We start from the raw sequence: 17,650 nt of genomic DNA, 5'->3' as shown, positions 1-17,650 counted from the left end.
GAGAAAGAGGTGCTAGTCAATGGTGAACAGCGCGAGCCGCCGCAGCCTGCAATCCCCATGCTCCCACCGGGGCACGGCTCCCGACAGCCCCAGCTCCACCTTTAGTGGGGAATCAGTCTGGAGGGCAGCTCTGTCTAGGTTTTAGCAAGCAGGTCCTTAAACCACCCGCCTGTTAGAGGAAATCAAGGGTTGGTCCCCCCCGCGCTCCCTGAGGGGAACGTTTTAATGCAGGGAAGGCTTTGTGCCGCGCCCCCAGCACTCCGGGCAGGAGGGCTGGGCCTGCCCGCTCCCGGCCGGGCGCAGGCAATACTTACATGATGAGCATTTTTAATTTGTGTTTCTCTGACGTAAGTTTTTGTCTTTGTGATTGTTTGTAGAATTGGTTTTCCTGCAGAGAGGCATGGGAGAGAAATGCACCAAAAATCAGTCACGGGTACAGGAAAAATGGATGTTACTTGTAGCTCATTAGACAGCGTTTCAGACTTCCTCCTTTTAATTGGCTGAAGACAACACAGTCTTAGACTTTGTATTTTAGCACAATATTTGTTTTCGAGCAAGATGTTGCTTTTCTTTCCTCCAGCGCTAAGAAACACACCAGACGGTCCAGCACCATCTGTAATGTCACATGCAATATCAATCCTATGATTTATCACCTCCCACAACCCCCCCAGATTAACCCAAAGAGCATTTTTTTCCTGAAAACACACTTACATTGGCCCAGCTGGTTCATCATCTGCAGCAAGCATCCCGATGCACCCAGGGAGACACAGGGAAGGAAAGAAAAAGAGAGTCAGTGTTTGCAGGGGGCTGCAATGAAAGCAGCAAACTGATCAATCTACAGCATCAACGGCCATTCCAGTCGGGAGTGCAAGGATCATGGAGTTACTGCTCTGGATTTGGGTTTAATGGCAGGTATGTTGCTTCAATGGGTTTAGTTAACACTTGGAATGCTGGTCATGAAGGACTGCAACTGTAGCGGACAGATTGGTGCAACATGGTCAAGACTCATCTTGTCCCCAAGTTCCAGTGGTTCAATCTCATAAAAAATAGATGAGGAGACAAACCAACGGTTCAGTTGTAAAATCCTGCTGGATGTTTGCTTGCATTGACTTTTTTTAATATGTATTTAAATTTTTAAGCCATTTTTCCACTGCTGATGGGTAACTCCTGGTATATACCCCAGAGGGTACATACCCCACACTCATTTTCCCCCACGGATGAAACAACCTCTACATTCCCCATTTTTCTCAATGTTTAGTTAAAAGGGACCAGATTAGGAGGAGGCTGAAGGGGAACACTTGATTCCAGCCTCAACCACGGTCCTTGGGCAGCAGCATCCAGTGTCACCAGGAGGACCAGGGTGCTGGAACACCTCCAGACACACTTCAGCTGCAGAGAGGACTGACAGCATCGTTCTGCCCATGGCCCTTGGCAAAACTCATTTAGGAGCTGGCGGGGTGGGGGAAATCTGCCAGTGAGGAATGTTTTATATTAACTCTCATGACCAATTGGGCTTTTTTTTGGAATTCTCAAACACTATCTTCTCCCACGCTGTAGTACAGAAGACAAAAATGCATTTACACGACAGTACAAGAGTCAATCCAAGAGCCTAATGCTCCCACAGATGGATTTTGGGGGGGACCAATTCAGGCCCTGCTGGTTTTGGCACTTGACAGTTGTCATTCCCACCTCGTGCCGGAGGGATTTTTCACGGAAGTCTTTGAGAAACTCTCAGCAGGATTCCACAAGGGTGCTTAGTGCACATGAAGCAGTTATGGAAATTACAGTCTTACAGTGTAGGCATCCGCATGAGCACACGCCAGGAGTAATGTCAGGGAGAGGGGACATTACTCCACCTGGGCCTCGAGGCAACGGAGAGGCAAAGCCACCGCTAGCACAGACAGTGACCAGAACAAAAAATACTTCAAAAATAAAGAACTAACCACAAACCAAGAGCTTTACAGCCAAAGTAACAGACTAGCGACACACCGGTGTCCACAGAATTCCAGTACCAGCAACAGTAACTATCGGACACGGTACAGAGAACTGGGACCAGGAAGGACAGCCAGACATCAATGTGCTGTTGTATATACAGTGAGATATACAGAGACACATCAGGTACTCAAACACAAAGCACAGCAGAGGAATCTACGGCTTCCTTCCACAAACATCTTTGGGAATCGAGGATCCGAGAGCAGCCGAGCTCCGCGCTCCGGGCGGGACGAGCCAGGGAGGGACAGCGAGGCCTGGCCCCCAGCGCCAGCGCCGCCAATGAGACCCCACTCGGCTCCAACAAGCACCATCGACTGCTTTGGGAGTTTGTTTGGCTGGACTTCAGCAATATCAAACTGCACCGTGGACACTCACTACAAAATAACCATTTTCCCTTCTCTGCTCAAAGATTTGTTTCAGATCAGCAAGTTTGTGTTGTCCAATAAAAAGAAAAAAAAAAAAAAAAAGCAGCTTCACATTTATAAAGGCTGCCATTGGTGATTCCTCACGAAGATCCCACAAAAAAGCCTACTGGGAATACTTTAGATAGTGGATCCCCACCACTCCTCCCTGTCCCATCTCTAACCTAAACCAGAGATAAAAAGACCAAGGGAAATTCCCGGTCAGCCGTTAAGTGCTGGAAAAGCATCCCCAGTACAGTACAGACACAGACCGAACCCTCAGCGAAACCAGGGGCAACAGAACAACAGAAAAACCAGTACAAAATCAGACTAAAGAAAAGGTTCAAAACAGCAAACTGAAATCCAAATTAGTTGTGAACGTGAATGAGGAAGTTTTCAAGAGTGTTAACGTTATGACTTGTGCGTTGTATAGACTGAAGCGGAGGTTAAACAAACTCCAAAGCATGCAGAGCTCTCACTTACCACCATTTTTTAAGGGTATGATGCAATTGAAGGGGGGAAAAAAAAAAAAAAAGAAGTCATAGTAACCGACAAGATCAATATCACCCGAAGCTTCAATGCCACAGCCCTGCTCTAGAACAGTCAGCAGCACCTAGGGCACGGAAAGGTCCCCCAGTGCTCCCCAGCACTGCCAGGAGCACCCACTGACCACAGCGAGCCCCTCCTGCTGCAGGATCTGCCCTGGGACTGGGCACAACCCCCTGGTCACAGAACACAGCAATAACCCTGCAGCCAGGCCTTTCCTCAGGGGATGGAATGACCTGCTTCACGGGGTGCCAGAACTGCACATTCTGAGCCAAAAAGGGGAGAGCTGCTGCTTGGCTTTAACACAGGTAATCAATCCCTGCAGGCAAAAATACCTGGGGATTAAAACTGGAAGATGATGACAAGTAGATCTCCCTTAGATCCTCCACTTGGATGGGAATGTGTTTTGTGCCCCTCTCCCATTTTCAGCCTTAATTTACATGTCATTTTTTATGTCACTCACTTTGTTTCACTGCCTTTGGAAAGCTACAGGGTTTATTTTTAGTATCAAATTAATCCTGGGTAGAATCTTGTGACTGGTGGAAGTTAAAAATGAAACACCAGCGGCTTCTTCCAGCACTAAAACTCCAGTTTTTGCTTCTGAAGGGATTCTACATCTCAGCTCACGCTTTAAAACCTGCAAAGAATCAATCCCAGACTGGTTTGGGTTGGAAAGGTCCTTTTTTAAACCCATCCAGTGCCACCCCTGCCATGGGCAGGGACGCCTCCCACTATCCCAGGATGCTCCAAGCCCTGTGCAGGCTGCCCTTGGGCACTGCCAGGGATCCAGGGGCAGCTCAGCGCTCAGAAGGAGCAGCCAGAGCCTGTGACAGCTCAGGGTCCTGTGTCCATTCCCACTGGGATACAGCAATGCTGCTGGGAACAGCTGATGGCTGTGGCCTCATTATGTACCTGCCTCACAATCTGCTCACCCTGACAAATTTAAAGTGTGGGAGAGAAAGATGTGCATAAAAGGGGGAAAAAACCCACTAAAATCACTGGTTACAAAAGGTAAATGGTTGCAGTTAAAACAGTTTTGTTTCTTTCAATTACTTACAGTAATAGCAGGAACAGGGAAAGTCAAGAAAAAAGCAAAAGAGGGTTAGAAAGAATGTGGGGATTTGGATGGAGCTTCTGCAGAGTCAGGAGAAGAAACACATTTATGGGAAGTCTTTGGATTAGGCTGAGGAATGAGAGGGGAAGAACGAAAAGGGACACGTTATAACCCAGTCACCTCACAGCTATGGATTTACAAGTACAAACCACTCCCATTCCTATGGGGAATGGAGCCAAGGGGTTTTTAACTTTTACTTACCCCAGAAAACACCCTCTAAGCCAGGGGCTGTGCCGATTCCGGACTATTTGCTGCAACAACAGCACAAAGCCCCCTCCTTTAGGAACCTTTGCTACGCTACACTCGGGTGGTGCTGGCTGATGGCTCTGGCTGTGGAAACCAAGCAGCTGGAGCTGTACTGCAGAGAACAAAGCCATTCCCTTCTCCCCTGCGCAGGGGAGCACCCCGGCGGTCCCTGCTGGCACCTCCTCCCGCCGGGCATGCAGCCACGCGCCACGGCATGCCACGCTCATGCAGCTCTCGCCCCAAGCCACGGCAGCTGCACGTGGCCAGCCCCCTCTGGAGCTGGCAGCCCCTGCCCGCTCTCTGGGCACCGGGAGCGAGCCGGATGCTGCCTCGCCAGGCCAGAACTCACGTTCTGCCCTCCCTTCCTCCTTCCAGCACGGGGTTTGGATGTGCTGGGAGAACCCCTCATCCACAGGCTCCCAGGCAAACCCTGCAGCAGGTACTCCCTGATGCCACTGGGATTTCACGGGTGCAACGTTCCTTTTCCCGCTCTCCAGCAGCAGGAAAAAGAATCAACTCCCAAATCGGAGTTCTGAGAAGGAGGAAACGTCAGCAAAGGAGCTCCTGAGCAGCCCCGGCCCGAGGCACGCCAAGCAGCTCACTGGACACACAAAGCGAGGTCCATGCAAAACCCAGCCCTGCAGTCAGGAAATGCCAAAGTTAAAGGAGTGTCCCTGCTCTTCCAGCATGGCAGCGCTTCCAACAGAGGCAACACCTTTACTGGGAAGTGTTCTGGGAACACAGAACTGCTCCAAGTGTACCCAGGAGCCCATCACCCTCCCAGCCTCCCTGGGATGGGGCCATGGGCACGCTGAGCCAGGGCATTTGAAGCCTGTAGAACATGGGGATCTGAGGGAAAGGGAATTCATTCAATTGTTTCTTTGGGCTGGCCAGGCAGAATTCCCAGGTGCTGGGGAAAAAATTCCAGAGGCCTGAGGGTCCTCTCACCCAGAGCTTCTGTCCCACCAGTCACGTCCCACAGGACTAACTGGGCAGTTGTGCTCAGCACCTGACTGGTCTCACCTGAGGAGCTGATCAGCACATCCCAAACACTGTCATTTGTGTAGGTTTAACTGAGCCAGGCCTAAAGTATCACCTGGGCACAGCCCGAGGTGAGAGCTCATCCTGGGCATCTGCAGCTCCCAGCAGGATCCAGCTCAGCCTGCACTGCCCCAGCAAGGAGCCAAGGTGTGCTCCAGCAGCTCATTAACAGCTCCTTCTGCTCCAAAAGCCTTTGATTTTCCTGAACACAGGAAGTGGCCACCTTTAGCAGCGCTGGTTTTCTCCAAATTTTAAAAACAATCCTTAGGAGTGTTCTGAATAAGCCACGTTTGCAGTTCTCTGTGCACACCTCTCCAGGATGTCACAGGATCCCCGAGGGGTGGTGGCAGACCCCGAGGTGGACATGTGTCACCTGCAGAGGGGGGGACACCACAGGTGCAACACCTGCAGCCCAACCCTCGGGATCCTTACAGGGATCTGCAGCAGAGCCATCCCCCAGCAGGACGAGCTGAGGCAAGGGGTAACAGATCCACGGTGTGGGCTGACACACAGCTCACAGAAACCTGAGGACTCCAGAAGGGCGCCCCAGAGTTATTCCACCCTGGGAATATGGGGTGATGGTGGCGATGATGGAGCAATCTCAGTGTCTAAATTTGGAGAGGTCCAAGGAGAGCATTCCCATCCCAGCAGGAAGGGCAGCAACAGCTCAGTGGTTGTTGCAGCACCATCTCATGTGGAGCTCTGCCAGGAGCACATCCCTAAAGCAGAGCACGTCCCACTGCCACCAGGATTGGAAAAGCCAGCAGAGATCCTGGCTGGTGCCAGTGCTGTGGTGCTTGGCCTCAGCCTGCTGGCCCAGCCACAGCTCCCTGGGACGTTCCTTCCCCGGCTCACCGCAGCAGCGGAGGCGGAGGTGTGACTTTGGAAGAGGGAGCTGAAACCCCAAACGCCGAGCACGCCGCTGCATTCCAGCATTAACTTTGGCATTTCGTAACCATGTCTCGAAAATAATAAAATTCAGGAGAACCCGAGTCAAAGATCCACACGTGGCAGTCAGGAGGCTCCTGATGATTTCCCACGTGTGCATTTGTTCGTGCCCTGCTCCCGGGCCGTTCCCCACCACAGAAAGCTTCGGTGCCACATGGAAAATGCACAACTATTCAAGGAATATGGGACTCAAGGCACTGTGATGCTGGTTGTGTCCATCAGCCAGGCAAACCTCATCCACAGCTACAGACTGTCATACTCAGCATGGATTTCTGCTCCAGGGAAGGGGACAGGGAGGACATGTAACCCCCACGGAGGTGCGTCATGTCACTCTCCAGGGCTCTGCCTTCAGAACAGCGGCCCCAGTGAGCACTGGAGTAACCTCAGCTCCTTGGCTCATCATCCTGGACAGCTCCAGGGCCATGATGAGCCTGGATCGTGTGGATACCTGAGGAGTGGCCAGACCAGCCAGGAAAACTCCTGCCTTGGGAAGAGGCAGTGAACTCTTCACCTCCAGTGTGAGCTCCCCTGCACCAGCACAGGGGCTGTGCTGTGATCTGGTCACACCGAGGCCAACTCCTGCTGGATTCAGTCCATGTGGGGCTCTTTGCAGGGAATATTTGTGTATCAAATCCCAAGACCTTGTTTTGGTCCTTGTGAAACTTCATCCAATGAAAATTCTGAACGGGGGGAACTGTAATGACTGATGTGGAGGCGGGTATGTGCAAGGGGAAATGAGAATTGTTCCAAGTTTTCCAGGCTGGTGAGGTCCGCGAGGCCACGCTGAGGGCAGGACAAGCCCCGGAGCCACTGGAAGCTGTTAGTGATGCACAGACCATGCACTAGGGTTCAACCGGGGGCTCCACCCTGAGAGCAGCCCCCACACATGCTCTGTAAGCAGTTAGTAAGTGCTACTCAAGGCTCACAACCAAAGCTGGTTTCCTCTAGGGATGCACTACTTCAGCCAGTTCTGATCCAAGCCTCGGCCCTTCTCCCGTTATCCCGTTTGCTGTGTTCTACGAGCTGCACGAGGCCTGCGGAGGTGGCTGTGCCCACCCACACACATCACTGCCTCACACCTCTGTTTTCATGCCCCCTGCAGCCCCACAGCCACGCCCAGCTGCCAACAGCTCTCACTGGGAAGGGCTTGGCCAGCCCGGGGCGGTGCTGAGAATCACTCCAGCACGCTGCCCTCCACCTGTCCCGTGCCTGGATCCATCGTGTTCCTACAGCACCTCGACATTCCTGCTGCTTCTCCCAGGGAGTGCTCGCAGAGGTTTTCTCGCCACACACTGGAGTAAGCTGCTAGCAGCACATTAAAGGCTGTTTCTCAGCATGGATCTTGCAAATATTCTGCCTCACGCTGCCCCTTTCCCCAGCTGTACACAGGGGAAGGTGTGCAGGAGAGGCTCACAGATAAAAGTTACTACTAGTTGTACATACCAAACACAGATTAATTAATTATTGCTACCATCAAACCTGATAATAAGCCCTATTTTTATAAAATCTAATCAGTGGCTACAATAGATACAGGTTCCAGAGCATTCCTTAACTAGAGATTCAGCTACACAGCAGAGTAAGAGCCCTCCCCCATCTCTGAACCCTGCACACATTTTAGTTTGGAAGCACCTTTGCAGCCCCAATCCCTTGAAGTGCAACGATGGCTTGGTTTGAGTGCAACGTTCCCTCTCAGCCCCTGCCCCGTGTCCGACCCCGGGGCCACGGCGAGGAGGGAATGGCACCAGGGGTGAGGCTGCTGCCAGCTCTGCCCCTGCGCTGCCCCACGCTCCTCGGGGCGGACGGACAGCGCCGCTCAGGGAAGAGATGGGAGCGCTCCACCCCTCACGCAACAAAGCTTTACAGACACCCACAACCCCCTCCCACCCCCGAGACCCCCCGAAATCCAGCCCTGGGCTTCACGTCCGGAGAGGGAAGAGAGGAGGAAGGCAGGGGCGTGCAGCGGGGCAGGCCGGGCTGCTGGTGCGTCCCGCGGCCGCGCCGTGCCCGCTCAGCGGCGCCGCGGGCCGCACTTACCGTCGGGAACCTCGTCCGGCCGCTTCCGCTTCTCGTAGATGACGATGATGACCACCAGGATGACGATCTCGGCCAGGATGCCCAGGAAGGGCCACAGCGGGGCCAGGTGGCTGCGCACGCGCAGGATGGTGGTGACCGACACCGAGCCCACCGGGTTGGTGGCGTTGCACTGGTACTCGCCGGGGTCCTCGTTGATCTGCAGGTTTGTGATGCTCAGCTCGGTGTAGTTCTCTTTGTTGGAAATGAAGAACCGGCCCGAGGAGTTGTTGATGTCCTGGCAAAGGGACAAGGGTGGGAACCAGCAACAGCTTTAAGGCCTCTGTGGGAACGGGAGGAGATCAGCCCGGGCCTGCTGCTGCCTCTGCGAGCACCAGGAAGGGAACCCTGCACCCGGCCACTCCCTCAGACCCCCAGCTCACACTCAGCAGGGAACGCTCGTCCCACCCTGCCATTTGCTTCACATTTTGCTCCATCCATCCAATCCCTGCAGCAACAGGAAACAGCTGGCCTGGAGGGCTTGGGAATTCCCAGCTCCTCTCTGCTATTCCCACCGCTGCTCACATTTTCCTGCTCACTACATCACTGGCTACACGGAACAAACAGATCACCTGAGCTCCAACAGGGATCACTGCCACCTCCTCATATTGAGTCTTGTGAGCTCAACCAGAAAACTTGGAGGAATTTATAATCCAATGTGGTTTTAAATCACGTTTCGTAAGTCAGATCTTGCAGTTGTTAGCAACCATCCTCACTGCTGCCAAAAATATCCACCTTCACTCACATTTTGAGGAGTCACAAAGCTCCTTCCAGAGCCCACCCCCAACCCCAGGGTGCTGCTTTCCTCCCTCTCTGGGCTCTGGGCAGGTGGAGACGTCCTGACCCTTTCCTTACCTCAAACACCCCATTGACCTTCTTGCGCCAGACCCACTCGGGGTGGGGGAAGCCCACGGACTTGCAGTACATCAGAGCCTCCTGGCCCTCGTTTTTGTTCTCACTCCTCTTGTGCCCAGTGATGTCAGGAGTGGCTACGAGACAGCAGAGCAGCTTTAAGTACAAACAGGCCTCTTTCACTCACCTGGACCCAAATCCCTCCTCCTGCTCCCTGGAAGCTCTGCATTCCCACCCCGAGGGATGTTCTGGAACAACTGTTTGTGTGTCTGTCCCTGGGAGCAGCCCTGAACCCTGTGCTGTGTTTGTGTCCCTCAGCACAGCCCTGAGCCCCGTGCTGTGTTTGTGTCCCTCAGCCCTGAGCCCCGTGCTGTGTTTGTGTCCCTCAGCCCTGAGCCCCGTGCTGTGTTTGTGTCCCTCAGCCCTGAGCCCCGTGCTGTGTTTGTGTCCCTCAGCCCTGAGCCCCGTGCTGTGTTTGTGTCCCTCAGCACAGCCCTGAGCCCCGTGCTGTGTTTGTCCCTCGGAGCAGCCCTAAACCCTCCCCAGCTTAGGCTGGCTCAGGGCAGTGCCTGGGCTGACCCCTGGCCCAGCAGATGGCCCCAGGGCCCACCTTTAAAGCTGCAGCTCCTCACTCCAGCACACGTGGCTGGATGTGTGATGGCAGCTCTGAGCTGTTAATCCACCCCGGGGCAGCCTGGCTGCTCAGGAAACTGGGATTTCCTGCAGGAGACTTCCCTGCAGCACCAGCAGAATCCCTGCACCTGCACACCCAGAGCCAGCCATTCCAGCTGCAGGCTCCGAGAATGAGGGAATTTCACAGCTCTGCTCAAAGGGAACGAAACCCCTCGTGCCAGCAGACAGCAGCTGAGCCTGCTCTTGCCAAAATTGCTGCACAAATCTTTGGGGAAATGCCTGGCAAGCTGACGTGCTTCCTACTGTGTCATGTCAAAGGGGTTTTGATGCAGGGAGCATCCCGTGCCTCAGATCCTTTTTTGGACAGTAACAGCATTATGAGAATGAGATTGAGAACCACAGAAAATCCATGGCTGGAGCAAAGCCTGGGCTTCAGCTCCTGCTGGTGTGTGTTCACCTGGACAGGCACACCAGGAGAGGCTCCAGGCGTTCTCCAAGTGCCCACGGGAATTCCAAGAGCATTCCCAACGCAGCATTCCCTGGGCTTTGCAGGAGTCCTGACCAGAGCATGAAGCTCAGCCAGATGCCAACTCATTCATTCCAAGATGATGCCAAAACCACTACACCATGATAGGTAAGAACAGGCCAAGAACAAACCCAAGGGGTTTATTTAAGAAAACTGACACCCAAAATGCATCTTTCCACATCAGACATAAAACCTGAGCTGCACAAGGCACCAGACCCAGACAACCCCAGGTGTCGTACAGAAAGGAGCTGCCAGAAGGTGGGAGGAACATTCCCCACCTGCAAGGTGACCCCAGACTCCCTGTGCCTGCAAGGGGCAGAACACCTAGAGCAGAGGGAGTTTCTGAGCTGAATTCAGGTCTTCAGGCAGGAAATCAATCAGCTCTGGGAATGGCTGTGCCTGTGGTACTGCAGCACCCTGTAGAACAGCTGCCAGGTCCTTCCCAGCCTCAGAGAGAAAAATGGCATTTATCCCAAATAATGAGGGCTCCAGAGGGCAACAGCATCTGGGGACTTACTGAAAGGTGCCATCACTTCCCTGCTGGGCCTGGCACCTTCTTAAAGCAGGAGCTGGGTGAGCCTCCTCCAGCCGAGGGACACGAGAGCCCGGCGGTGCCAAGGACACGATCCCAGAGCTGGCACTGCTGGAATGCCACCAGGGACTGCAAACCAGGAACATTCCCACGAGGAAGAGCAGCAGTGGCACTCAGCAGCTCAGGGCTGGCTTCCAGTGCCACCCGGAGCAGGGCTGAGCCTGGGAATGGCGACAGGGCCAGCACTCCCAGCTGGCCCAGTTTGTCAGGCTGCTGGCAGGGAGGGCAGGGCAAGGGAACACTTTCTGGGACACCTCCACTCGCTCCAGGGTGACACAGTGACACTGCTGCAAGGAGAGGCCAGCTCCCAGGGGTGATCCCAGCTCCCAGGGGTGATCCCAGCAGAGCAGCAGTGCCCAGAATACCTCTGCTCCTCCCTGCCTCTGCTGGGCCAGGGCTATTCCTGGAGCACCCAGGGAGCTCGGGGCAGCGCTGCTGTTTCAGGGCTCAGCATTTTCTCTCCCAAACCATGCAGCAAACTCTGTCCTGCTGGCCCCATATCCCTGCAGCCAGGTTTTTCCTGGGAAGATTTTCAAGCCAGGATTGCTCCCTGCACCGTTCTGCTCTGTGCCAGCCAAAGCCCAGGGCTGATTCCTTAGGTTTTAAGTTTTTCTGTTCTGTGCTGGTGTGCAGCTTTTGCCTTTATATCGAGTGTTACTGGGATCTTTTCACAGGCTGGTGAGGACAAAACAATCCTGTTCTAGCTGGAGACTCAAGGACAAGCTCTTCAAACTTCAGGCCCAGAGCATAAACAACATGAAAAGAAGAGGGCAGGCAACCAAGCAAGGAGGATGAGACTTCATCATTTGAAGCTATTAATTGGACAGTTAAATCCTATATGCAAATGGACTAAATCTTATAAAAATGTGAGATCTCATGACCAAGCTCTGTTTTGCTTCGATCTTGGAGCCATCTGGGTGTGGCCTTTGAAGGCTCTTCAATAAAAATCCACTTTATTCCTCTTAACTGTATCCAGCCTCTGCTCCAGCTCCTCAGGGCATCAGGGTGAGGTGGGTTTTGTTGGGATTTGGATTTCAGCTCTCAAGCAGCAGGATCCCCTCTCTGCTCAGACCTGCTCTGTCACTGCTGCATCACTGGCAGCAGCAGAAGGCCCCTGGCAAAGGCAGGTTTGAATTCCTGCACGTGGAGCGGGAAAAATCCTGGAAGCACCTCACAAAGAGCAAAAGGAAGCAGAGCTAATTGAAATTAACTGCTACCAAAAAAAGGAAAAATAAATAGACATTCAGGCACACTTGGCATGACAGGAATTCTAAGCAGAATCATTTTGAGAGCTTTAAACCAAAACAGAGGAGAAAAGGGGTTTTGGCAGGGTGACCATGGGGCTCCAGCACTCCCAACAGCCCCAGAACTCAGTGTGCAGCAGCTTTCTGAAGGGTTTGGGGTCATACAGCCAGGAAAATTCATTTCCTCATATACAGGAGGCATTCAGCCCTTCCAAGCTCTGAAAGGAGCTGAAAAGGAGAGGAATTTAAATGTGTGACACCTCCAAACCATGGCCCAGTTACCTTCAAGCTTCCCATTAAGAGACAAAATTAAAGCAAGGGCAAAGCACCTAAAAATATTCCTGCACTGCAAACTGGGATGTCTGAGGGGTGACCTGAACAGGGGCTCTGGAAAGTTTCTTTTTCTGGTTATGATGCCAATCCCCGTCTCCCTCTGGAGCTTGAAGGCACCAGGAGAAGGGGGAATGTGAGAGGATTTTTGGGGCTCACTCCAAGATGCAGCTGTGCTCAGAGAATGCCCAATTTAACTGGCAGAGAGGAGCCAGGAACTGAGGAGCAGGAGCCACGGGGGAGGATGGAACAGGGAGGTGCAAAGGGAGCAGGAGGAATCCCCTGGTGAGGCAAGGGCAGAAAGGCCTCGCAGGAAGGGGAATTCCAAAGGTCCTTCAGAACCTGTTTCCTCTCCCCTTCTCCCAGGATCCTGCAAGAGCAGAGCACTGCAGAGCTCTGCAGGGCTGCATTTCCCAGTTTCATCCTCAGGCCTCCAGAGCTCCCCACCAGCACTGCAGGGATCCCCCAGGTGGGAATGCAGCAATCAAAAATCCCCTCCCAGGGGGCAGGAGGGGTGCCCTGGCCAGGCCTGGCAGCTCCAGCACCACCCCACCAAAATCACCTCTGGGCACCCCAGCCTGCTCCAGTGCCAAGGAAAAGGAGACACAAGATCCCTGCTCCAAGGGCCCCTTTCCCTAAACCCAGCATTTCCTGGTTCCCTAAATACAATGATTCCCTAAATTCAGCATTTGCTGCTTTCCCTAAACCCAGCATTTCCTGGTTCCCTAAATACAATGATTCCCTAAATCCAGCATTTGCTGCATTCCCTAAACCCAGAATTCCCTAAACCCAGCATTTGCTGCATTCCCTAAACCCAGCATTCCCTAAACCCAGCATTTGCTGCATTCCCTAAACCCAGCATTTGCTGGTTCCCTAAATACAGTGATTCCCTAAATCCAGCATTTGCTGCATTCCCTCAACCCAGAATTCTCTCAACCCAGCATTTGCTGGTTCCCTTAACCCAGCATTCCCTAAATCCAGCATTTGCTGGTTCCCTAAATACAGTGATTCCCTAAATACAGCATTTGCTGCATTCCCTCAACCCAGAATTCCCTAAACCCAGCATTTGATGGTTCCCTCATCCCAGCATTTCCTGGTTCCCTCAACCCAGCATTCCCTAAACCCAGCATCTGCTGCATTCCCTAAACCCAGCATTTGCTGCATTCCCTAAATCCAGCATTCCCTAAACCCAGCATCTGCTGCATTCCCTAAACCCAGCATCTGCTGGTTCCCTTAACCCAGCATTCCCTAAATCCAGCATTTGCTGGTTCCCTTAACCCAGCATTCCCTAAACCCAGCATTTGCTGCATTCCCTAAATCCAGCATTCCCTAAACCCAGCATTTGCTGCATTCCCTAAACCCAGAATTCCCTAAACCCAGCATCTGCTGGTTCCCAAACCCAGCGTTTGCTCAGCCTCAGGGTTGCAGCTCGGAGCTGCCCCCAGAGCTCTGGGGTCCTGAGCAGGAACAAGCCCCCCCAGCAGCCCAGCAGAGCAGCCCTGGGCTGAGCTCCCAGGAAAGGCACCAGACACCAAACCCTGAATTCCAGCTGCTCTCACACCTCTGCCCTGAACATGCCAGAAAGGTTTGGGTGAGGGAGCTGGGGCCCGTGCAGTGTGCAGGACACTGCCCCCAGGCCAGGCTGCTCCAGGGGCAGAGCGCCTGGGAGGTGCCCTGCCTGCCCCAGCTCTGGGGAAGCTGCCCACGAGCTGACACAAAATCCCTATTTTTGGAGCAGGAGCACTCTGGCATTCAGCACCCTCCTTTCCCTGTACATCAGCAGAGAGAGCTGCACTGTAATTACAATCAGCGTAATTACAATTAAATCCGAGTGCAATTGCCTGAGCACCAACACAACCACGCAGGTAAATATGGAATGACAGAGGTGCACGAACACCCCGGTGGTGTCACTGATCTCACATCTGCTCCAATCCCCACGACCATGCACTTCCCAGGAGGAGCATTTCGGTGTAAACCACCCTTGGGAAGCAGGTGGGATCAGTTCTCCTCACACCTCAATCACAGGAATTCCTTTCCTTGCCCAGAGTGAACCCCCAGCTCTCCTGGTGGCCCTGCCTGGCAGAGCAGTGGCCAAGCCCCTGGAAAACCCTGCCAAAGGGTTTGCAGAGCTGGCACAGGTCTTGCTCCGCTCCCAGAGCTGCATTTCCCCTTGCCAGGGGTGGTCTGTCACCTAAAGCAGCCCAGAGGAGCCAGCAGGAAATTTACATTTTAATTAGGGTAACATTAGGAGATTCAGCAATTAAAGCAAAAGGGCGGAATGGAAGAAAAAATCCCCAAGAAAAGGAAAAGAAGGAAAATTAAACCCCTCCACCTGTGCACCATGAACACCCAGCCAAGCTCCTCAGAGGCACAGGGTGGTGCAATCCCATTTCCCAGAGAGTGATGGATCCTCCCAGCCCGATCCCTGCCAAATTCCACACCAATTCCCAACCTCAGCCCTCCAGGAATTCCCTGGGAATTCCCTGACACCAGCACTGCTCTGTGTTTCCCCCGCAGCCACACACTTGCCCATTTCACAGCTTTTATTCCTAATTTCAGGCTCCTGGAGGTGCCCAAATCCCAGAGGTGTTTCAGTGCCCGCAAACGCACGGCTATTCCAACTCTGAACGTGCGCAGGTTTTCCCGCACAATCAGCTTTTATCCATGACAGTAAATGATGATTCCTGGTTATTAACCCAGGCTGGCTCTGCACGCTGAGGGCCCCCTGTGCTGTGGGTGCCACCCCAGGGCCAGGGGAGGGGACAGTGCACAGGGAGGGCTGCAGCAGTACCTCGGACTTCGATGGTGGCGTTGGCCACGGGAGAGCCGGAGAACACGAACACGCACAGGTACTCCCCCGACTCCTCGGCCCGGGCCTTGAGGATCCTGCAGGGACAGACACGGCACAGCTGCATCACAGCACCGCAGGTAACACCCCTTCACAGCACCCCAACTAACACCCCTGCACAGCACCCCAATTAACACCCCTTCACAGCACCCCTATGAACAAACACCCCTTCACAGCACCCCTATGAACACCCCTGCACAGCACCCCAACTAACACCCCTGCACAGCACCCCAGTTAACACCCCTTCACAGCACCCCTATGAACACCCCTTCACAGCACCCCAATTAACACCCCTTCACAGCACCCCTATTAACACACCTTCACAGCACCCCTATTAACACCCCTTCACAGCACCCCTATTAACACCCCTTCACAGCACCCCTATTAACAAACACCCCTTCACAGGACCCCTATTAACACACCTTCACAGCACCCCAATTAACACCCCTTCACAGCACCCCTATGAACACCCCTTCACAGCACCCCAATTAACACCCCTTCACAGCACCCCTATGAACACCCCTGCACAGCACCCCTATGAACACCCCTTCACAGCACCCCAACTAACACCCCTTCACAGCACCCCAATTAACACCCCTTCACAGCACCCCAACTAACACCCCTTCACAGCACCCCAATTAACACCCCTGCACAGCACCCCAACTAACACCCCTGCACAGCACCCCAATTAACACCCCTGCACAGCACCCCAACTAACACCCCTGCACAGCACCCCTATTAACACCCCTTCACAGCACCCCAATTAACACCCCTGCACAGCACCCCAACTAACACCCCTGCACAGCACCCCAACTAACACCCCTGCACAGCACCCCTATTAACACCCCTTCACAGCACCCCAATTAACACCCCTTCACAGCACCCCAATTAACACCCCTGCACAGCACCCCTATTAACACCCCTTCACAGCACCCCAATTAACACCCCTGCACAGCACCCCAATTAACACCCCTGCACAGCACCCCTATTAACACCCCTTCACAGCACCCCAATTAACACCCCTTCACAGCACCCCTATGAACACCCCTTCACAGCACCCCAACTAACACCCCTTCACAGCACCCCTATGAACACCCCTTCACAGCACCCCAACTAACACCCCTTCACAGCACCCCAATTAACACCCCTTCACAGCACCCCAGTTAACACCCCTTCACAGCACCCCTATGAACACCCCTTCACAGCACCCCAATTAACAAACACCCCTTCACAGCACCCCAATTAACAAACACCCCTTCACAGCACCCCAATTAACACCCCTTCACAGCACCCCTTCATTGCTGCTGCAACCAGGGCACGCCCACCCCCCCACTGAGCAACCCTTTCCTCCCTCCAAAGACTCCTTTTTTAAGTAATTCCTTTTCTATGAATTATTCCTTTTATAGCAATTATTCCTTTTCTAGTTATTCCTTTTTATTAATGATTCCTTTTCTAATTATTCCTTTTCATTCATCAATTTATTATTAATTCTTTTGCTTATTATCCTTTCCTTTTGTATTGGTTCTTTTTTACTCAAACAAAAAAGCCTCCGCAGAAGAACACAAACCCTGCAATAAAATCAGTTAATGACACGTGGAAACTGCTGAGACACGTGGAAAAAGCTGCTCACTTCAGTCCGAGTGCTGACAGCATTTACACACCCAAATCTGACGTTATAAAGTGAATTAATTTCTGATAAGCAGCTCTCTGATGGCAGAGCAGGTCCATGAGCAGGCTCTGAGCTCTGCTGGCTCGATGCTCAGAACGAGCAGAAGGACGAGGTGGAATTGTCTGACTCTCCCCAGGCTCTGGTTGCCATCAAAAATTCAGGAGCTGCAAACTGACCCAGCTGAAGGTTCCCCAGGCAGCCAGGAGCAGCCACCCCCAGCTGGAGGAAGGGTTAGGAGAGGCTCATTCCACTGCCAGTGCTGGAAGAGGCAGGACTTTTAGTTGAAGCAGTTTAATCTCTAAAATCTGGATGATAAAAGCACCCAGCTCTGAGCTCCAAGCACCAAAAACACAGCAAAACAAAGTGACTGAAAAAATAGTTTAAGGGGAATAAACGAAATACAAAAGATGAACCAACATATAAACCAAAATATAAATGAATGGGGGAGGTAAATACCCTCTGTTAACCACAGCTATGCTGTTCCTGCTTTTCACTGAGAAAACCTGGAATTCTTGGATTTAAAATGTAAGCCAGGCATGGCAACAGGGCAGATCCAAAGTAAAACCAAACAGCAGAGAGAGCCTGAACTCCAGCATCA

At 53.0% G+C, this 17,650-nt stretch overlaps 1 protein-coding gene across 2 annotated transcripts in view; it reads right to left on the bottom strand.

Moving 5' to 3' along the window:
• The window catches only part of NPTN (neuroplastin), a 46,900-nt gene that overhangs the window by 1,078 nt on the left and 28,172 nt on the right, over positions 1-17,650 (bottom strand). Inside the window, exons 3-7 of one of the 2 annotated variants that reach the window (XM_077785854.1) lie at positions 15,327-15,421; positions 9,214-9,347; positions 8,323-8,596; positions 712-733; positions 315-388 (exon numbers count right to left, since the gene is read on the bottom strand). In XM_077785854.1, coding sequence (XP_077641980.1) covers positions 328-388; positions 712-733; positions 8,323-8,596; positions 9,214-9,347; positions 15,327-15,421 — 586 coding nt within the window. In that variant the 3' untranslated portion in view covers positions 315-327. The remainder of the gene's footprint in view (positions 1-314; positions 389-711; positions 734-8,322; positions 8,597-9,213; positions 9,348-15,326; positions 15,422-17,650) is intronic. The other variant, XM_077785855.1, reaches the window with a different exon arrangement.

The sequence above is a fragment of the Lonchura striata genome, chromosome 11, assembly GCF_046129695.1.
Source record: "Lonchura striata isolate bLonStr1 chromosome 11, bLonStr1.mat, whole genome shotgun sequence".
NCBI classification, from domain to species: Eukaryota; Metazoa; Chordata; class Aves; order Passeriformes; family Estrildidae; genus Lonchura; species Lonchura striata.
The sequence above is the reverse complement of the archived record's forward strand: the minus strand, read 5'-3'. Positions and strand labels throughout refer to the sequence as shown.